Source organism: Triturus cristatus, chromosome 8 (genome assembly GCF_964204655.1).
Source record: "Triturus cristatus chromosome 8, aTriCri1.1, whole genome shotgun sequence".
Taxonomy (NCBI): domain Eukaryota; kingdom Metazoa; phylum Chordata; class Amphibia; order Caudata; family Salamandridae; genus Triturus; species Triturus cristatus.
Genome location: NC_140591.1, coordinates 1,273,932,665 through 1,273,956,369, shown reverse-complemented (window position 1 = coordinate 1,273,956,369; position 23,705 = coordinate 1,273,932,665). Strand labels below are relative to the sequence as shown.

Sequence of the window (23,705 nt, the reverse complement as noted above, 5' to 3'; positions counted from 1 at the left end):
TCCGTTTTTGCACTACGGAGCAGCAAGTCGATGTCTATACATCTACTCCTGAGCCCAGCCTGCATCTTCCCTGAAGGTTTTTAGGTCGAGCCTAGTGTTGCAGCGCGCATGCGCTGCCCGCTCTGCGAGGCATGCTGTAGTAGGTTATGTTTAAGTGCTGTGGAAGCCTCACCTACTCTCCACCCATATTTTTGATTGGCTAGTGTCACTGTCCTTTGTAAACGCTGGCTTCCGATTGATTATGAGGCTTCTTAGTCCCTCCTTGTTATCGCCCTGTCTCCTTTTGTGACCGCCCATAACGACTAGACCTTTTACTTGCGGTGTTTCACGGCCAACGTTATGTTGTTGGTGAGCACTATTTTCTTTCAGGCTCACACTGCTCAGCAGCAGCGCTGCTTCCCCCATCGGTGGCCGGCTGCGGTGCGTGTCGCTCGCTGCCTGGAAGTGCGCTCGCTGTTCCGCCTGCACATGCTGTGAACTGTAGCTTGAGAATTGTTTTATTTAACAATAAATTGAGCAAACAGATTTGGTGAAGTAACGCTCTCTGTGGGAGTAGTTATTTAACACGGTATTTACACCCCCTGTTTGGTTCATTTGATGACTGTTATTCAGTTTAAAAAACAGGCTCTTCATTGCCCTTTTGCCTTCCCCTTACAAAAACATTGATTATGTGTGTCAGACACGTGTTTCATGTGAAAACTTCTACACGGCCGGCCCTGATGAGGTGCGCGGCTGGACCATCCGGGTAAGGTTCACACTTCTTCATCAGCACCATCCGATTGAACACTATTAAATTCAGCCACTTTGAAGTTTGTCGCGGCGGCAGTTAGCTCGTCATTACAGATGAGGTTTTTGCCCGGGATAACTTTAATTATTTGTCAGATGCTGAAGAGTGAAAGTGGAGCTGCACTGATTGAGTGGGGGTGGGGGAGGGCAATTGATTCTTCCCATTACATAGCCTGCATTTCTTCATCCTGCAGGATCTCCCTGCCTGGCTCCTGTGGTCCGAAATAAGGCCTCGCCCGTATTATGCTTGCTTAATCTATGTGACTGGGTTTGTCTGCATTGAAATTGATGCTGCATTTCATTTTGCATTTGACAAGTTCAGTTTCCTTGTAGGATGGTGCTTTTCCGCCTTTCCCTTGCTAGGATCGCTTGTTAGGCAATAAAGGCAACATTAACATGATGTTCTGGGCTGAGCACTGCTCAAAATAAGTTTCTTTTTGCAATCTAGGTCTTAAAAGAGGCCACAGTTTTACAAGCACTTATTTCGATTGTTACACTGTGGTTTCACTCCAGCTGAAACACTAGTAGGCAAAGGCAGGGTATTTGGGTACCTGATTTAAACAGGAAACAATGATTGTTTTAAAGACAGCTGTAGGAGACGTTTTTTCAAGCAAACGTCGTTCGCTGCTAAAGTGAGAGCATGTGGAATTAACATCCAGATGTGTGTGTGTTAGAACCATGGTCAGTGACTGATTTACCCTTACAGTACACCGACAGAGGATGTTGTGGTTGCTGCTAATCGTCTGATACCCCAAATCTCACTCATTGGGCGTAAGACTCACCGGTGGCTAAACGCAAGGACAGCCCAGTAACATTTGGTAAATGACCCGAGAAATGTGTGCATACTCCCAGCGCCTAAAAAGGCTTGGTGGCCCAACACTCTCGAGTTCCACATCTTTGAGCAGGCTAACTTCTGAGCAGTCCCTCTGCATCGCTGACTTTAGTCGACTTTCACCACTAAACAAGCATTCGGAATGCAATAGGTCTCACATTTGCGAGGGTTTAAGCTATTAGCATTGTAAATGACACAGCCTTTTATTAATGTTTTAAAAACCAAAACATAAATAAAAGGCATTGTAATTTACAATGCCAATAGCTTAAACTCTCGCAAATGCGAGACCTATTGCATTCCAAATACTTGTTTAGGATTTTTTTTGCGGGAACATCAGAAGATTTTGTCTTCTAGAATCGACCAGATGCAGGACCATCAATATACCAGCCTGTCAAAACAGACAAGGAGTCACTTGTTTTGCATTTTTTTTATATTGCTCTTGGAGAAAAAAAGAGTCTCAGTGACGCATGTAATGTGTAAGCTGTGCTATAAAGAATTTCCCGCTGGCATAAAAGAGCAATACAGCCATATGAAGGCTATGCACCCAGCACGTTTAGCTCATGCTGAAATGCAGATAAGTGTTGAGCAAGCATCCACTTCTGGAACAGCAGCAGTTGCAGAGCCAGGCCAACCCGCACCACCTCAGGTTGTAGCAAAGGAAGCCGATACCAATCCAGCTTATCATACTATAGTGATGTACTGCCACCAATGCAGCACTATCATATTTTCAGGGCACCTGAGCCGAACAGCTTGTGACGAACATGCACAGGATACAACTGACCTACCAAACAGTAGATTTTTTTCCCTTCAAGTTATTAAATCAAAATACTTGCATAAGGACACCTCTTTGTCATCTCACACACAGATTACACCTTCAAAACCCACATTCAATACCCATAAGAAGCCTCCATTCTGTACTTTAGGCTCTGGAAAATGCATTCTGGCCATTAACCACTCAATGAAGCCAACATATTAATGAAATAGAGGATCATGTCTCTTCTGATGTCAGAGGCATGACTATGTAGGGATAATGAAGGCTTCATTATAATGTCAATGTCTGTACTACAAAATACATTAATGAAAATAACCCACCTTTCCAAGATCCTTTGGGGCATGAGGGAAGACTTACAAGATGGTGTACATTTAATTAAAATTATGCATTTAAAAGAAATGACTGATTACAAAACCGTGCTCAATATATCTGTACATACCACAATTCAACAAAACAGTTGTTCATTTGTCAGCTTGGCCTGATTTCATGGTACTATACTCGTTCTTTAAAGTCAGTGTCAGGAAACATCTACATTAAACTCAAATCTAAAACGATTGCAATTATTATTAAGCTAAACGTGTTTTAGAAGACTTTTAATGTAAGCAATTCGATTGACAAGTCAGTGGGCTTGTACGATATGGAAGATTCTCCATCATGGAATCATCACTGATATTTATAAACAATAAATAGCTCTTTCAATATCCAAGGTGCAAGATACTTTTACAATGAGAAAGATATTTTTAACATGCATGTCTAGAAGGCACAGCCTTCTTTTTCCATCTACAACAGACAAGTTCACATGAATAGGAAAACTCAGAGGCTGTAACTTCTGGAAGGTTTTCAATTATGTTACTGACAAAACTAGGTATGAAAGTGAACCATTGAGCCGTATAGCCTCAAAGAAAAGAAAACTGTATTGCCAAATTGGGAATACATACGTAGCAACCTTCCAACAGGAGATAATGTACAATCACAACATCAGGTTCTATGCAGATCAATGACACGTCAAGAAAAATTAGCAAACCCATACCTTGAAGGTGATTTTTGAGTGTTACTACCATTCATGCACTTCCTTTTTATAGGTATAATTAACTCCCTCATGAGAAGTCTAAATTACCTTTCTGATGGCTTTGCCGTCAAATTCGACTCGCTTTGAAGGACAAACTTCTTTAATTTTTTGCAGATAGGAGACTACTTCAACAAATATCCACATCCTATAAAAGTCTTTAAAGATGTAGCACACTCAGAAGATACTGCACGTGTCATTCTTGTACCCTTTGGAAAATTTTATAACCAGAGCTGAGTGAAGATATGGCGCAGGTGGGCGGAGGCCCAGAACGACGTTATGGGCTACAGATGTCATGAAACAGCAATAAACCTGAAGGATTCAATTAGTTATTATTATAGAACCATCATCGATAAAGCTGCAAACTCAAGTGCTACAAACCCAGAAAGCATCACCTTCCCAGAAATATCCAAGATGGCTGGCTCTGTAGAGAAGCAGAGTGAGGCACCTACAAACTTATTTTCCGCTATGCCTACATGGACACTAGTTCTTCATCCCGGAGCTGGTGAATGAGACACCGCCACCGCACTACAGCGGCTGTTTGATTCCAAGGGGCATGATGGAGATGACTGCCACTAGCGGTTCAGTCTGCCCCTGAGCTGGCACACACATTAGCAAGACAGAGTGCACTGTGTGTCCTCTGTTCAAGCCTGGGGGGCCACTGCTCACACTTGGGGACCGCTGCTGGCTTCTCTGGCAGACTTGACCATATCGCCACACTGCGCCCATATTGGGTTCAGGATACCAAAGCAGCAAGGTCTGCTTTACTATATAATACAAAGGTCCTACATCCTCAACTTCATCCTATGATCAGCTACTAAACCTCACCTCTTCCTCTTGTCACTGCTCAAGATAGTGCTGCTCGACTGCTGCACCTTGTCGTCTGCTGTATTGTTATACACCAGACTAGAGCTATTTGCCTGCCTCAACTTCATCATAGATTGCTCTCCGCTTATTGCGCGGTTACAAAATTGTCTGCAACCTAAAACATCTTCCATTAAAGAAGTTAAACCCAAACAAACTGGACAAGTCACCTGGCCAAGAACTATATAAATTGGTGCAATCCAACAATGAAGTCAGACTGGAAATTTGGATCTACAAGCCCTGTGCACAAAGGGTGGCATTCAACTCCTGTTACAGGAATTTAAATAGGACATTTTAGCATCACATCAGGATTTACTGGCTGCTCTGACTGGCTAAAACTGTTCCTCACAAAAGGTGGAAACCTGAATCAATCATATTGAAAACAACCATACAGAACAAACACAAAAATGAGACAAGATTACTAACACAGTGATTACTCTTGAAAACCAACAACATGATTTCGCAGATAAAATTGTGGATCTAGAGAACTGATCTTGCATAAGTAATAACCGAAATCATGGAATCAAGCATCATACCCAATTTGGATTTAGAAGGTCACTTATAATCTCTGTTTTGAAACTTGCCTTCGACTCAGATGATAAATGTTATTTAGGACCATACTCATTGAGTTTTAGTTGCATTCCAACAATAGAACAAACTTGCCCCAAATATTTTGAATAGAATGTATTTCTTTAAAATGAAAAAAGGCATTCTTTCTGCAGCCCAAAAACAAAACATCAAAAGGGGGGGGGGGACTACAGCCCTGTTGTAAGACATACCATCTCCTACGTTGGCAAAACACAAAGGACCTGATTCACAAACTTCACTTTGTAGTACGTTTTGTAGTACTACAGCAGTACTACAAAACATACTCAAAGTGCTATTCACAATCTGCACTTCTGTAGCAACTTACACTTCTGGAGCAAGTACCTACTTCTATTAATTTCTACCAGAGGATGTTGCAGTACCAGTGGTTGGCCCTGTGTAGTGCTGGACTTAGTACAAAAGTGTAATTAAATTTAAAAGTGCAGTTTGTAAATATCCAAAAATAGTAAACTTACAAGTGCAAGTTATCTTTATGAATCAGGCCCAAAGACTTCACAGAAACAGATGGGCCTCCCTATGTCTCTTGTCGTTCACCCTCAACAATAAAATACTTGGTGAAGCTACTGACCAAAGTAAGAGGCATTACTATCCAAAACCTGGAGACAACTGCTGGGGCCGCTAATGCATCTCAATGAACTGAGTTATAACTGGCATACCCAACGATATGATAGAGAATAAAGAGCAACTAGAAGCCTGAGACGCGAACAAGACAAAAGGTTCCCTCAATGAATCTGATGACGAGAGCCAAGTACAACAAATGGACTTCTTCACTGCTAATTATTTTACCTATTCTTTAAGCTCTACGTTCACATGGTGCACTGCATCTACACACTATACTTTGTTTCACAACAAACCGGTTTTCAATAATTTAGAAATTATACTATACATCAATTTCGTAGGAGTTCCAGCTATCTTGAACCAGCACATATAGTTGAAATTTGGCTTAATTGATGATCATGCTGTTTGGGTTTGTGGGGAGGGGATTTGGACCTGGTTTGTCACTCAGTTGCTGACCCCTTGGTATACTTCGGTGTGTTCAAGTTGCCTCTCTTTCAAGATTAGAAAAAAATCTTGTTAATACTAGGTATTAATGCTCTGAATGTTCTCTGAGCTCATTTTGTTTAATAGCAGTGTAAAGGGCAATATGATGAGTTGTTTTGAGAGGGAAGCATTACCTTTAAAGACTTTTAGTGTACACTGCATCCTGAACCCCAACACACTACCCACTCTGGGATACTGCCTGGTCCTTTGATATTCCGCAATGTAAAAACCATTGCGTAAGCTTACCGCTTGACTTCACTATGAATCCTCAGATGATAATTACTTTCAACATTCAAGGTCTCAACTTACCTGTAAGGAGGAAGACTTTCTTGTAATGGCTATACCTTAAACAAGTCGACATTGCACTATAACAGGAAATACACCTATTGTCAGGTGACACCCCAGATTTACATTCTTTTTTTAAATTTCTTTTTATTGGTTACAACAAACAACAGAACAGATTTCACAGGTAATGCTGCATTTAAGCCACCATAATCATTGACGCGGAACGCATGGGTCAGTGACAATAAATAGCCGCTCCCTTGGGTAGATTGCTCTTGCAGTTCTAGATTATGGTTCGTCTGAGGAGTCCTGCGACGGTATTAAACATATATCCCCCTGTATGCATTCAATTTACCACATATTTGCATCCACTCTCTAGAGCACCCCCTGGATACATGTATTGTTTTCTCCCGAAACATGCACCAGTCCATATAATTTATCCATTTCATCACTGTCGGTACATCTTGCGCCCCCCATTCCCTTGCTATGTTTCGCTTACCAACCATCTCACCCAGCGACACCCATGTTCTCTTCTTGCTACCCAAATCTGTTGGTTCCCATATGTTTTGCAAACAGCGTTTGACCTCGGGTGCTGCTGGTCTCTCTCCCAGTACCGTCCCCATGCATCGGATGACAGCACTCCAGTATCTACTAATATATCGGCATTCCCATATGATTTGCAAGAACGTGCCCTCTCGGTCACATTGTCTTCTGCAATCAGGGTCTTCTCTATATCCCATCTTGACCAGACCTAGCCCCGTGACATATATACTGTGCAATATTTTCAATTGCACTGATTTCAGTATAGAGGATATTGCTACCTCTTTTGGCGATGCCAGTGCCTCCTGCCACTCCTACTCTTCTAGCCCGACAAGTCCCTCTCCCACTTTTTACGAATTTGCGGAAGAGGATCAGGCGAATGGTCGATCAATTTTTTTTTTTAAGTCAGGGAAATTGCTTTTCGTTGCATATACCCATCCAGGAGCCTATCCTCAAGAGGCGAGGCCTCCGGAGAGGTAATTCCCATCGGGATCACGGTCTTCAAGGCATGTTGTACCTGTAGGTACTGGAATTTCTCGGTTTCTACAGTTTGTGGTCTTGTTGTAGTTTCGCGAAGGGCATTACCTCTCCCTTTTTCCAAAGGTCACCCACCCGAAATATCCACCCCTCTATAAAGTCCACAATAATTTTCATCCTTCAGATCTGTCATGATTCCACGATGGAACCTACAATATCATTATTACTTACAGGCTGAAAATATCCCAAAGCATGTGCTTCATATAGGGTCACAGTCTCATTAAAATAGGAATTAAAGATAGTTACAGCAATACTCGTCTCTTGCCTCTACAAAATACTGTCCTCACTTTTCCCTGTATACCAGTCTGCCTTTAATGGAAATCACCATATCAGAGACTACAACAGACTTGCTGTCAATTTAACTGAACCAGAAGAACAAGAAAACAAATGAATGGTACTTCTCCAGCTTTGATGCAGAGAAACTGCTAGACAAACTTTCTAGGCCAATATTTAATCAAGATCTTAGCAAAAACGGGGTTTAACCAAAATGGCAACAAAATATATTGTGTCCAGTTTGTTGCTTGCTCTGCAAAAATTAAAATAAATGGCAAATTCGCTACAACAATCAAATTGACGAGAAGCATGAGACAGCCCCCCCCCCGAGTTTTTTTACTTTGTCAATGTAGCCCCTCATTTGAAACATAACTAAAAATCTCATCTTTAAAAGGATCTCAGTGAGTTGAAGTGAATACAAATTGGTACTGTTCGATAACAACATTCTTTGTTTCAACAGGCCCTGAAGATTCACAACCAGCTCTCTTGGACAGATAGTCCAATTTCTAAATGTTTCTGGCTTTAAAATTAATTATATTAAATCTCAGGGGCATGCAATTGCAGCTCGACTATATACCTGCAAACCTTCACTAAAAGAACACAGACTAAGCTGGACCACTGGCCATATTCAATATATAGGTATTCATTTAATTTTTTTAAATGTTTTTTCCACTACAATGTCCATTCTCTTTGCAACATCTTACAGGAGTTTTTATAGATGGGGAAAACCGGACATCTCACAACTAAGCAGAATTATGAGCAAAAAAATGTACTTTCTAATTCAACTCTTATATGTCACACAAACTCTGCCACTTAGGTTTCCCAGAGGCCCACTACTACCCAGATCTAAAAGAAATTAACCAAACTTTTTGTGGTACAACAAAATGTAAGAGTGTCCAAAGCCATTCTGTTTAGACGCACTACAGACTGAGATTGAGGCTTCCCCAATATTAAACATCACATTTACGTCACCTCGTTGCACCCAGTTTTAGACTGGAATCACCGCCCCTTCATAAAACAAAGGGTTATCTTTGCTCTTATAACCCACTACATCATGTGCTTTGGTGATCCCACACAAACAAACAGCCACCAATTCCAGTCTCATATCATCTATATGTTCTCTACTAGAACACCGGAACCGCATATCTATGAAAAATAATACAACATTTGTGTCACTGCTGTCACCAAATATCCATAACGCTGAGTTTAGGACATAGTAGGTAGGAGTCAAACAACTCACCTCTGTTACCCAAACTATTGTCTAATGTAGAACTGTTAAGAAGGGAGGCATGTGTCAAATATTCAAACCTACGCGCTAAGATGATTACCTTTTAACCCAACTATGTCACTGGGGAGCACTAGATCTACAAAAGAAGTCACTTGTAGAGATATGACTACTTTAGAATTCGTTTTTCATAACAAGCAGATAAAGTAAGTAATCTCCTGCTGATATCGCATCAATAATTTACAACATAGTCCTTAACATCACTCTATGCTCTATTTTTGGAGAGCTATTTGAACACAGAAAATCAGTAAGAAAGATCCACTAATATTTGATCTAGGGCAGCAAAATCATCCACATGTACTCAACACGCAGAAATTTCCTACAAGTAAAGACTAGGTGGTACATTACTCCATTCGGACTGAAGGTGATGTTTGGACTGTTTAGGTCTATACTGGATGGCTCTGCAGGTTACCCTGCAGCTTGGTTCACATGTGGTGATCCTGAATACAACACTGCAACCTCCTACAAAGAAATTATATCCCAGATGCCCATCACAAGATTGGAATTCCCACACAACCCGAGAATGCAGCTGTACCAGTAAATAAACTGCCATACAGTTTGTGTGAAAAGAAAAATAAATCCCTAGTATACAGCTGTTAAAAGATCCAGGAGGAGATGGCATTTATCTTCTCACAAATGTACAAAATACACATTATTATTATTACTATTGGTTATAGACATAGTACTGCACATCCTTGGAAGCTCTGATCAACTCAACTTATGTTCTTTAGCCATCTATAAGCGACAGTACTTCTCTATGCCATGGCCACTGCAAGCCCTTTGATAGTTACAAAGTAGAAGCAAAATGACCCAACTTCATACTAGAAGAATAATTCATTTATCATAGTGCCTAACGATTCTTTATTCTTCTATTGTTATCTTTGTTTATGGATTGATTAGCTTTGTATTCTGTGAAGTCCCCACCCCTTATTTAAATATGGATACTATGGAAATGGATTGTTCATACTGGCGGATGCTAAACTCAAACAAATATAATAGCAAAATCTGATTTACAGATTTTTTAGATAAAAGTTTACTAAGTGCCATTACCAAGGGTGGGAAAAGTTATTGTTAAGTTTCTTTTGCCATCAATCCAGTGATCAAGTGATTCACTTAAAAATCAATATCCGATTTCCGTCTCAAGCTTGAGAATCTAATATTGCTTTCACAAAGAGCAAATGTCTTTCTGTCCAATCCATACACAAATCTTATTGATAAGTAGCCTTCCTAATTGGCATATATCCTCCATCCCTGGACATATACAACACCCTTATTGTGTAGTGGGCTCCGTTATACTTCTCGTATAAAATTAAAGAAAGGGGAATATTCAAGTGCAACATCAGTAGATGTATGCTTGTCAAGACTGAGGACTGATGATGGATCTATTAAGAAAGGCTAGGCTTCAGTCAGGTGGGTCACACAAACTGCCCACCTCCTCACGCACTAGTCTTTTAGACGCTCTATCCCAAACAACTTGACAAAAGTTAAACATAGATTTTGATGGGTGAACACGATCACTATTTTGTTAAAGGTATTTTTCTTTTCAGGTTTACTTACTTTTTTCCCCCCAGTGGTATTACAGTATACCTCTCTGTCTATTGTGGTGTCTGTCTGTCCCATTACTTTGGCGTCAAAGATATCAAATCTAAAATAGCATCAGTGTCTAATACTAGTTCAGGAATAGATTGTCATGGGCACGTTATCCCTACTTTATTTCATTTCGTTTTTTTCTTACTTTTTTACTATACCAAGCTTTAGCCCAGTTTACCTCTTTGTCTACTGAGGTGTCTGTTTGGCTCATATGATCAAAGAACAATGGTTCGAGCATTAGAGATGCAGAATTGTAAAGGAACACTTTTCTCTTAGATTTTACTTCCATCCAGTATGTCTTTTGACAAGTTATGGTTGGAACATTTGGGTCAAATATTTGAGAGACACAATATTTATTTTATCTTAACAACGTTTGAATACCATGAAATATAACTCAATATAAATATCTTTTTTTTTTTTTAAGAAAAAGGTTTCTCATTGCAAAATGCCTAAATAATTCAACGAAGATTAACATGAAGGAGAAAAATAATTACAAGTTATTTCTTCCATAGTATGAATTGCACTGGGTCATACTAATAAGTACAACAGATTTTGCAAAAATTCCTTTAGACAGGGCAGAGTATGATAAATGTTCTTAAAGATTGTGAGACTACCACTTATGTATTTAGAACAATGTTTATCAATGAGAAATATTCTACAAAATATATTCTACAGAAACAAAATAGTGTTCAGTTATTGCCCCTACACATTACACTTAATATAGTTTAACAGATACTACAAAGGAATTCCTTCCCATGTCTCACTGCTATGGCAGATGCTATTATTACCCTGGAGGAATTCATATTTAGCTAAAAAGCTACTTAGATGTGCCTCTGCTGAAATAACAAATTACAGATTCCTGTATTAGAAAATGAATTACAAATCTTTCAATATATAGTCCTGTTGTAATCATAATAGACAGTGAGGAGAAAGCTCATAATTTATTCACAGCAAAGAGAAGGCCTAAATTATGTAGCACATTATCTAATCATAAGCTGTGTAGACAATAAACAATGTGGATGATGCACACAAATAAAAAACACTTGACTCAAACTTAATTACATTTTAAAATGAGATTGAGAAACTGCTGCAAAAGTTGGTTACGTTTTATATTTAAATAACTACAATTCTTTAATTGAAGAATTGAGTGCTGTCATTAGACAAATAATTAATATTTATTATTTTTACATGAACCTGTATTATCACTTCCAAAACCGATCAAATGCAAATCAACTACATAGAAGAAAATAACAAAAAACTGAATAAATATCCAGCAATAACCAAAGAAAAAGGACTGACTTGCCGTCTGAGTATCAGTGTTAATCAACTGTTTGCTGAACTGCTCAGGGGTTTTATTTAGTAAAATTCAAACTATAAGAAATTTACGCAATTCACTTGCAGAGAGCAAGGCATATCAAACAAGTGGTAAACGTTCCATAGAACTAAGGCTGTCTGTACTCAATATCTTAAAGTGCAAACCGGCTTCCTGCTCTTTACTTAAATTTGTCATGGACATCACAATAGATAGTGCTCAAATGATTGACAATACTATTGCTTTCCTTATTACACACCAATTGCAAAGAGACCACGATTTTAGGCATTTACACATGATTGGTTTTCTCGTCACAATTCCTTCACAAACAGCATTGATATTCACTTGTCTCTAAGGTACTTACAAAAAGACAGGCAATCACAGGGTTTAGCATTAACAGGAAAACATGTATTTGCACACTGAAAGCTCAAATGTTCTAGATTAAATTACATCACAGTGCCTTTTGGAAGGCTGTTTTAAAAATACCTTGCCTGTAAAAATTACTTTTAATTACATACACGTTTATTCTTACCAGCCTGCTCAGCTGAACAGCTACTGGAAGCTTCTGCAGACTGACTTTGCGGATTGTCTGCTGGTGGTAGCAAAGACACTGGAGGGGGTGCCTCTGTAGAAGTGGATGCCTGTGTTTCAGAACCCTGTTCAGAGAGAGACCCCAATTCCATTGCTTGTGTGTCAACTTCACCCTGGGATGTGACTCCTGAACTTGAAGTTGTTGGTCGATTAAGTCCACCTTATAAAAAACAAAATATTTTTATACAAAACCAATGATAAAATAGAAACGTTATACTGATGAATCCTGCAAATGACAATTATATAAAAAAAATTAAATCTGTATGGCACGTCAAATTTTAAACATTCAAATTATATAATTCTCTGATGAATTTAGGCGTTACAGAGCCACAATTACAAGAAAAACACTTGTTATTTATGAATCCAGATATTATTCAAAATGTTTTCTCAGTACATAGTCTGCAGCAGTAGCAAATAAATGCAGCCATAAAAACAAAGTGAGATGCAAAAAATAAAATAAAAAGACAGACCTTAAACAAAATTTGCTACAAATAGAAAGAAATGAAAATGAGAAAAAAGCATAAGATAACGATGCACAAATCAAGGTCCCCTGATAACTAAAGGTAAAAAACAATTATGGAAAAAAGAAGCTAGAGCCAAGGAGTGAAGCAACTGCACTACAAATTTCAAAATGGTCATAGGGCTCTAAAGGCTAACAATGACACTTTTGCACTGGTTGTATGAAACATCAACCTTGAGAAACATAATCGCCACAATTTAACAACTATTTAAAAAGAAAGATAGCTTACATAGCAATGATATATCTTACTCCTTTTGTGGGAGACCATTTACTGTCTTGAACTTATGCATCAAATCAAATGTCTTTGTTATAGAAATTAAGACTAAACACAAGCCCCTTTTCAAGCTTTTTATTCTCCAAATTACTGGAATGCTGGACCTGACACTTGGTTGTATCTGTTGAAACATAGATAGTTTCTCTACTGGTAAAAGTGGCAAATTATCCCTATTTTTTTAGTGCTAGATTTACCCAGGCTCCATATTGAGGAATATAGGCAAGGACGGGGAAGTGGGGCTGTTATATGCAATCTGCAAGACCAATGATCTTGATGCTTCATCCCAAATTGATGGTCAGCTAGGCAGAGTTATCTGAAGAAGAAACCTGACTACTTAAGTCTTTGCCTCTCTGATGCCACCATTTTTTTGTTGTCTTTATAAAGACTCTGTTCACTGGTTGGAAGTAGGAGAGAGCACGGACATAAAAGACTAAGGTTATACTGAAGCCTCCTGGTGCAAGCATGTTCACTTCTGGAATTAAATGAGCAGAGTACATCTCAGACTTCAATGGATGAAATGGACATGAGAATTACGAGAAAGACATGGAAGACAGCAATGGTCAAGTGGAGGAGATGAAAGCCCAATGAAGGAGATCGCAGCAGGCAAAGAAAGTGTGCTCACTCTCTGGGGACTGCCTGAAATCTTTACAACTCAGCCAAACTTGGATGAACTTACAAGCTGATAACAGAGCTGCCTTACCAGCAGTTATGATACCCAAAGAGAGAAAGCATAGGAACTGCAGGATGGGGATGAAAGGCCCTGGTTGCAGCGTAGGGACAAACTTACACAGGGCTCTTACACCACCATGGTAGTTTCAGGACCACACAAGGCCAGGGAAAGTGAGACGAAGAAGTGAATGATTGCCTCTGACACTAACCCAAAGCTAATAACCACACACGCACACATCTCTAAAACAGTTAACCACTTATGGTGTGGATACACAGTTACTAGGTTATGTACTTCAGTTTTAATGATTGGCAGAGGGAGAAAAGTGACACTACTAGTGAATTGATATACTGCACGGCGATCTCCCCACTCAACGTATAATTCTACTATAAATCAATAGACAAAAGGCTAGAGGGGCACAGCTGAACATACCAACAGGGGTTTGGAATTTAATAAAATATCTACTTGTCCATGGGGCAGGCTGCTTCATAAATCTACTTGTCTTGTAACAAAATCCACTTGTCCCTTTGGTGGCATGTAATGTGGCAATAAATTAGAGCAGCAATCTCATTATATAGGAGCTCTGATATATCCTCTCTGATTATGCCAGGGCTCAAACCACAGTAGTGTTTGAATACTTGCAATCCCCTTATAGTTCCAGAGTTAGAATGCTCTTTTGAGTCTGTGCAAACCTACTAACTTGCACGTTTTAAGGGTTTTCAACAACACTTCTCCAATCTTTTCCCATACTGAGAAATGTTGGAAATTTACTCATGACAATGTCAGACGTAAACCTTCTTCCAGAGTTGGGAAAAAAGTAGTTGGAGGGATTTTCGCATGAGCAAATCCACACATGCATATTTTCTCACGCCAAAATGCAGTTCACAAATATTTTCTAGAAGTATTATTTCTTGTCCTACTTCTATAAATTCTTTGGAAATCACGATAGTCATTCAGGTGCACTTATTACAAGGACATACACGATGGGTGCACTTTTGAGACTTTCTTTAATAATTGGGCTCCTAATTTGGTCTGACAATGACCATGACCTTTTGCGTTTATTAAACTTCTCTCTCTCTTTCTGTCTGTATCGGCTAGCTTCACTCTGAGTGACAGCATTCTGCTCTTTCACAAGGAACATATCAGCACACAAAGTAGTTTTGTTTAGTGCCAGTAACTACTGTGGCAGTGTGTGCTTTTTGAGACAAATATTTTTTTTTGCTTTTGCCAATGTATTAGAATGGTGAGGGCCCAGCAGCTCCCAAACCAATAAGGTTTTTACAAGAACCATGCCAAAACAATTCACACATTGACAAAACTAAAAAGCTGACTACCAATTTCAGACCTACTGGCTTTGCCAATTCTTGTTTATTGTTGTTTTCCATAATCTTATTGAAACTGGTTACACTGATTTTCCAATATGTATATTTATGGGAAATACTAGCATGCATCAACACATGTTACTAAATCATGCTGCAAAGAAATGGCACCTGACCTTTTACAGTAGTTTAGTGAAATGTTTTTTCCCTGCTTTCATTTTTTTAATGAACATTTTATTTTGAAAGCAAAGAATCATCAATCTTGCTTTCAAGCTTCTGCAAATATTTACATCAAATCAGAGAGCATCCTGGGAGCATTATACATAGCCTCATATTGCTGAACTTTGAAAATGTGTGAAACCAGTGTCAGTCAGTGCAGTCAGGGCTTACAATATTTACTTAGAGCGCTCACCCTAATAATAAAGGCTTTCACTTAATGAACCATAAATACAAGTTTGAACAGCATTAACATATGAACAACAATATTACCTTAACTGCAGACAGTGCCCTTCCCTGATCCATAATGTACTGCAAAGTGGCAGCCAAAGGGTGTGAGCTGCAGGGGGTTGGGCCTACTTGTCCAAAGGACAAAATACACATGAAAAATTGTTGCCCTGGACCCCAACTAATATGTCCTGGGCGTTGGGCTATAGGAATTCCACATCCCCGATACCAACATGAAATGTTGTTGGATTAATAGTCCGATGAAGCATCTGAGCATTTTTGGGGAGCTCAAGAGTTCAAGAGGAAATATCTGCCTCTTACAAGAGACACATCTACTATGCAAAGAACATTGACTGTGGTCTAAGCACGTTCTCACACAATACCACGTAGCAGCAAATGCCCAGAAAGCCAAAGTCTCCATACTTCCCAAAGAGACATACATTTTTAGAAAGAAAGGTCAAAATAGATCAGGGGCAGATGGCTGATCCTGGTGCGAAAATGGAAGGATAAGCCACTCAGTATAGAAATCCTATACGCCCCAAACATTGTGTAAGAGAAATTTCTAGTCCGAACGATACATGACGTGGTCCAGACATCAGATAACCCTGTGATAATAGGTGTAGACTTTACGTAAGACAAGCCAAAACTGCACATAGAAGGGGCACGAGTCTTAGAAGCAGCAATAAACCCATATCGGTCACTGAGATCCATACAGAAACTACATGCCTCAAAGTCGACAAGTCTCCTGGCACATTACTGTTTACTTAAACAGATCATTTTTATGGGGGCTATTATTGTCCTTTCTACTTAAATACGCTAGGAGTGTGTGTTTTCCAGCTGTCTCCCTCATGTGTTTCTGTGCTCCAGGAGTGTAGCTGCAATTGGTTCAGCAGGTACAGTGACACAGAGCCCACTGAACCATGATAATGCTGCATTTCACTACCCCAGCAGCAGTCAAAGGGGCCATTTTCCTCACTTGCACCATGGCATCCTTGCTACACTACTACTGTTTTACTTGTACTCTCTCCCTTACTCACATATCTTTCTACATCATCAATCAAAAGTGAAGAGGCATCAATCATTGGCTTGTCTAAAGAGCTAGGGTTTTGAGGGTTCTGAAACGCTCGTAGGAGCTTGCGGTTCTCAAGCTGGTGTAGAGAGCGTACCAAACACCAAAAGCAGGCACAGCAAACTTGGCTTCACCCAATCTCTTCCAGTGAAAATCGGGGACCTCTAAGAGATTGTGGTGTGATGATATGCGATTGCGCTTGGGGAGGCAATTCTGAATCCTTGAGGACACAAAGGTGGGGGATTGCCCGTGGAAACGGACTTCAGTGGCAACATATAAGGACCGGCTAAATTAAATGTATACAGTGGCTTCTTATGAGAGAGTAATTTCCAGGATGAATGCCAAAATATTGCAATTTGAAGAAGTCTCGGGTAGATTCCTATGTATACAGACATAATTATTCCATTGCACCCTGTTGAAATTAACAGGTGGCTGCATACCATCTGGATTGCTAATACAGAGTACAGAGCATTGAAAGCCATTGAATGGAGTAATGATTAGGATTCGATTGATCCAGATGTTCTATCATTGATGAAATTGCGGTAAAACCCAAAGAAAAAACATTTAGGTTTACTGTAGCCTGGATAGTTAAAACCATGGCTCAAGTGACTTGCCTTTGTGTCAGGTAAAGGGGTAGGAAGCAGTGACACATGGGCTACAAAGCAAAGTATGAAAAGGACAAAGACCGGATTTTTTTTATCCTCATCCGCCTCAGACCGCATTTGACAAAAATTAGGATGTCTATACCGTGAAGCACTTGAGCTGGAGGGGCCCGGAGAACAATGCCCGCTTACCGGTATGTGACAATTCCACAAGAAGTCGCATGCCCCTTTCATAGAAAAGGGGTGGTCTCACTCTCTTTTAATGGAAGACCACAAATGACTGTTGGTCAAGGTCCGTACAAGGTGGTAACTTAATCGCCCAACGAGACCCGACCCAGTCCGAGAGTATTCAACGAGGCATAATCATAGGATCAGAGATATTTTAACCTCGAAAATATGACCAACATACACCCTATATCCCTAGAAGTTGACCACAAAATTACTAATGCTGAGACCAATTAAGCAAACCCTCCCATGTTACTTACCTCTTACTATTCTGTAGTCTGCCCAGATCGATCTTAGAAATCTTACAGAGCGATGATAACCAGTCTGAATGAGTTGGGGGTGCAGCCTCTACCCATCTCCTACAGATCTCTCTCCTAGCTAAAAGAATTTAATAAAAGAGGAACCCACTTGCGGGGCCTGAAACTTCGCTGGCTATGCCAAATATAATTAGGGCAAGAGAGATTTTGACTGGAATCCCTATGATGTCTGTTATGGTTGCCGCTATACTCTCTCAAAATGCTATTATCGCTGGGCACTCTTTGAACATATGTATATCTGTGGCGTTTGCCAAATCACATTTCTTGCACCTAACTGGGGGACCCTTTGCTATTTTCGAAAGTCTATCTGGAGATAAATAGGCTCTATGTATTGTGAAATAGTAGTTCCTCCTCAGCCAGGCAGGTTTTACAGTAGAGAACAATGTCTGGAAGGAGGTCTGCCACACCTCCTCCCAGCACACATCTGGCATGAAGGCTCCCCACAATTCCTCTGCCAATTTAAAATCTCCATCAATGGTTTCAACTAGTGACCAATAAAAAAAAAGAAACTTCTTTCCCTCCAACAGGCCTAAAAACCAGTTGATCCTCCAAGGTGTTTCCTATCGGCTTTTTAAGAATCTGTGACCAACTCAGCAATAGTACATACTTAAACCTGGACATATCATTCTCCAGCGGGTTATGAAAAAACTCCCCAAGTTAGAAAGTACCCTTCCGAGGCCAAATCTCTCCATACTATTAACCCTGCTGTCTTAAGTGGGATTGCTAATTTATACTTCAAGTATTCCGGGGCTCCCGGAGAGTCCCAAATAGGAGCTAGGCTAGAGTAATAATTAAGCCCAGTACACTGCTTAATTCTGAACCACATTCGTGCGGCGACCAAAAGGACCTTCAACCTTATTTTCTTGAAGTACTTTTGATTCCCGAACTTAAAAAGGAAGCCCTCAAGTGGTAGTCCCGCCCCCTTCAAAATCTCGGCGAACATAGTACCTCTTTCCGATCCATCTGGGGATTTCAACAACATCCTAGAGTACGATAACTGAAAGGCCCAGGCATAGTACTGAAGGTCGGGGAGCGTGAAACCGCCCTTCTCCCTTCTGCGCCTGAGCTTTTTTCACGCTATTCTTGTAGATTTATATGCCCAGGTGAATGAGTTTATAGCTTGTTGTAATTTATCTATTGCCTGTTTTTCAAAATGTAAGGGGATGGTGTTAAAAAGGAAAGTAATTTTCGGTAGTATAACTATCAGGTTAATTCTACCAAAAATAGTCAGAGGAAGATGTGCCCAAGATTTCATAAGCTTCTGGCAATCTCTAGTCATATTTGCGATATTGGTCCCTGCTATTTTGTCTATATCTAGTACAATCCTAACGCCTAAATAACTCATGTCACCCCTGATCTGGCACCCGCTCCCTGGCAAATTCCATGCCATGATCTCTGTTTTCTCTGCATTCACCTCGTAGCCAGAAATCCGACCAAATCTAATAACCTGGGGGAAAGACACCTCCAACTCTGATGACAAGATCAAAATATCATCTGATTATAGTGCGACCTTCCTCTCCCACGCTCCAAACTTGAATGACGTAATACTCCGTTCATCTCTCAGACGCTGAGCAAAAGGCTCAATATACAAATCGAAGAGGAGCGGGGAGAGTGCGCAGCCCTGTCTAGTTCCCCTCGTGATCTTAAAAGAATTAGTCACTTTCCCATTGACTAGGAGTCTTGCAGTAGGATCTTGGTACATAAGCTGTATGACACGGCAACATTTTTCTCCTAAGTTGAACCTTTCCATCACTGCAGTTAAGTAAATCCAATTAACCCTGTTGAACGCCTTAGTGGCATCCAACGTCATTACTGCCAAGGGTAAAGAGAATGTAGAGGCCAGATCAATTACACCTATAAGATCATGAGTTAAGTCAGATAGGTTTCTACCCCTTACACAACCCCTGCACATTTGAAAGTTATGCACAATAATAAGATTGATAATATCAGAACAGTGCAGGAGGCAGACCAGTTGCTTGAAAGTCTGAACAAAGCTGCAGCCACCAAATAGTTTAGCTATAGTTAAGTGATAGATATTCATATGGGTCCCTTTTCTCTCATCTTTCTCGCTATTTCTTTGATATGGGTCCACTACTACCATCATTTACTAGGGCTAGAATTAATATAAGTTAATTTACGATACTATAAAAGAGTATACACAAAAAAACAACAACAAAAAAATGTATCTAATCATAATTTGGTACAACCCAAGATGATCTCGGGGAATAGTACTTAGCCTGTATTCAAATGTTTAAGTTAGGAGGAGAAGGGGCGGGCTGCCCCGGCAGGCAGAAGCTGGACTATTAGTCCAGATAAATGGGGGTAGGGTTTTGAACGGGTGGGGAAGGGAAATGGAGGATGGAGTGGGGGTACGGGGGGGCACAGGGTGGGGAGCATTTGGGGAAAAAAAGAAAAAATTGTCCTCATTCACTTTTTAGCCACATACATTTGCATGGTTCACTCCTGGTCTGGGCCCGGCACTCTAGTGCACTCAAGTCTCTGTTGTTCAGATCTCAGTCTCTGTTGTTTAGACCGCCATGACTGCTGTTCAGTTTTTATCTTGGAACATTAATGGCCTACGAGTAAAGTCAAGGAGGGCGAAAATCTTGCAGTATCTCAGAGACTCGTCTGCACAGATTATCATATTGCAAGAAACGCACCTTTTAAGAGGAGACTTGATTGAGATTTTTAGTAAGCTGAAATGGGTGGAGCATATAATTGGCACTAACCAGAGCGCCAATATCAGAGGAGTAGCCATCCTGGTTAAAAAGCAGGCTAATGTGCATATTCTGGAATCTTTGACCGACCCGGGAGGCAGGTGGGTTATTGCAAAACTATCAATTCAAGGTTCTCTTCTCACAGTGATAGGCTACTACGGTCCCAACCAGGATGATCCCTCTTCCTTGAAAACCATCTTTTCTAATCTGTTGGAATTCCCGGAGCCTATGATTTTGGCAGGTGATTTTAACATAGTTTTAGACCACTTGTTAGATAGAGCGAATGTATTGTCCAAATCTCAGATATATCTACAAACCATGATGACACAGACAGGTCTGTGTGACGTATGGAGGGAAAGGTCGGGTGCACAATTAGGTATGTCCTACTATAACAACAAATATGGCCATAAATCAAGGATAGATTATATCCTGGCTAGTCATGATTTTAGGGGTAGGATTAAGAATATAGGTTATCTGACGTCTCTCCTGTCAAACCACGCAGCAGTCTGGATGGACTTATGCCTGGTAGGGGGAGAACATTCACGGAATTGGACATTTGACCGCATATTACTTTTAGATAATTTAGAGGTTAATCATCTATCTCTAGAAACTGAATGGTTTTTGGAGTTGAACATTGGCTCTGCAGAGATTTCAATGGTCTGGGATGCCTGGAAGGCATTCTTAAGGGGGATAGTCACAAATAGAGTATGCCATAAGAATAGGCAATACAGAGAAGAGATGATACAAATAGAGTCTGCTATGAAGGCAGTCGAGGTTAGGTTGAATAGGGAAATAGATACAGAGAAAAGACAGGAATTTATATCAGAACTACAAACCCTGAAAGACCAGCTCGATACCATCATTCAGCACAGGATCATGAAAAGATGGGAAGCCAGCAAGATGGCTCATTTTGACTATGGAGAGGGAGCTAGTAAACTCCTGGCTTGGAAGGTCAAGTTAGATAAGACACGGAATTTAATAAAACGGATTGAGAGCGAGGATAATTCCTCTTCAGTATCCACAGATGAAGAAATTGGAGAGGCTTTCTTTTCCTTTTTCCAGACATTATATAAGGAGGATAATGAGGTGGATAAAGCCCCTGTGCAGGAGTGGTTAGGGAAATGCACATTAACTCCCCTTAACTCCCCTCAGCGAGATAACCTGGAGCAGGATATATCCCAGCAGGAGGTTAGGAAGGCCATTGCTGCCTGCAAGGGGAGTAAGGCAGCTGGGCCCGATGGGCTCCCAGCGGAATTATATAGATCTTTGGGAGAGTTAATAATACCTAATAATTACGGAACTCTTTAATAAAATACTATCTGAGGGAATCGGACCCCCTGCTTCTTGGGCTCAAGCTACCATCTCACTAATTCTGAAAGCAGGAAAGAATCCGGCAAGCTGTGGGTCTTATAGACCTATTTCCCTCCTCAATAAAACCAAACAATATTCACAAGGATTCTGGCAGATAGGCTTGGAGCAGTAGCAGGTAGTATGCTACACACAGACAAAGACAGGATTATTACGGGACAACCTTATAGGGGACGTTTATTGAATTATTGAATCATGATATTGTTGTATTATTTTGCATTTTTCTAGGAATGCATCCTCCTTTTCTTTACCTCGATGTGGGATTAGGATTGAGGGGTATGAGAATGAAAGGCAGAGGTGGGAGAATACTTCTGGGGGGCTGTTTTAAGATGTTAATAAGTACAGCTCATTATCTTTGTTGTACTGTCTATGGCTATGCAGGAAAAATAGACTGTTATTAATGTACAGAAACAAGAAAGAGACAATTGTTGATCATTTTCTGTATGTTGCTTACTATAACTTTAATAAAAATAAAGGTCATATTGAAAAAAGTAGAAAAGAAAGCACTGTAAATGGCACATAAAAGCTTGATGATGTCCCTTTGCTGTGCAGCCAGTGCTGCGAGCCTAGAAGAAAGTTTAAGGTGAGGGGAGCTGAGGCTTGGCCTCTGTTGCCCACAGAAGATGACAACTCTCCAGAGCATGTGATATATTTTTATTTCACATCAGGTGTGATTCCTGTACTATGCAGAGCATAGAAATGGACTGAATGGTTGTTTTATAGGAATCAGGTAGAAGAATAGACCATGGTCCTTCACAATTTGCTTGAACCAGAGCTTTGCTACATATGTCAAAGTCAAAAACATGTGAATAGCATCAAAACGTGAAAACGATATTTATTGGCCTCCCAGTATGTGTATGCATGTTACCGGTTACATATCTATGCTTACAACATTCAGAAGCATTTTTCCCACCAGTGGCTGGTTCTACATGTAGGAAATATGAGACAGCTTGGGTGTAGGAATACATTAGGCAGCACTATGCGATTGGTTGTGAGGAACTGTTGGTCATGCTAGTGACAGCAGCATGACTTTTGACCATGCTTGAGCTTGTTGTATTCTGAAGCATAGACGCGTTGGATCTTCTCGTCTCTGTGATTGTTATCCCTTGCAGTCTGATGCATCTTACAGTTACATAGTACACTTAACAAAAACAAATAAATACATTTCTTACACAAATACTCCAACTGCCTTTAAAACAACTGTATTAATAGCTTTCAAAAAACAAATGTACGTTTTCCATACAAGTTTTTAGGGTTTCTTAGAAATACATTTGAAGAGTGAAATCATTTGGACAGCTTTTCTACTGAGCCAAGTAGTCAGCATAAGCAATACATTTCTATTTACAAATTTTAAACAAACTTTGAAATTTGAAAACATGATATGTAACATTTGTATACAGCTTCCTTTCATAAAAGAATTCTGATGACAAATAACAAGGTTCACATAACAGAAAATTGAAAGGTCTGTGGGAATAACCCTATGAGCCGTTTGCATTGAAACCCTTGCAATCTAGAACAAGCATTTGCAATGCAATAGGTCTCGCATTATTAAAGTTTGAGCTATTGGCATTGCTAAAATAAGGCAACACCAATAGCTCAAACTTCAGTAAAGCGATACCTATTGCATTGCAAATGCTTTTGAGACTGTTGCCTTGTCTTGCGGAGAGGGTGAGGGAGAGAGAGGAAGCATGAGAGTGAGGGGGAGAGAGAAAGGAAGAGGGATAGAGGGCAAGAGAGGGAGAGGAAGAGGGGAGTGAGAAGGAGAGAGAAAGGGGGAGGGGGACAAAGAGGTTGTGAGGGGGGAGA

At 40.2% G+C, this 23,705-nt stretch overlaps 1 protein-coding gene across 4 annotated transcripts in view; it reads right to left on the bottom strand.

The window, feature by feature from the left end:
• DCAF6 (DDB1 and CUL4 associated factor 6) overlaps nt 1-23,705 on the bottom strand; it is a 525,140-nt gene that overhangs the window by 250,456 nt on the left and 250,979 nt on the right. For all 4 annotated transcript variants that reach the window (XM_085622996.1, XM_085622997.1, XM_085622998.1 and 1 more), the window contains exon 10: nt 12,319-12,537. In XM_085622996.1, the coding sequence (XP_085479122.1) occupies nt 12,319-12,537 (219 nt within the window). The remainder of the gene's footprint in view (nt 1-12,318; nt 12,538-23,705) is intronic.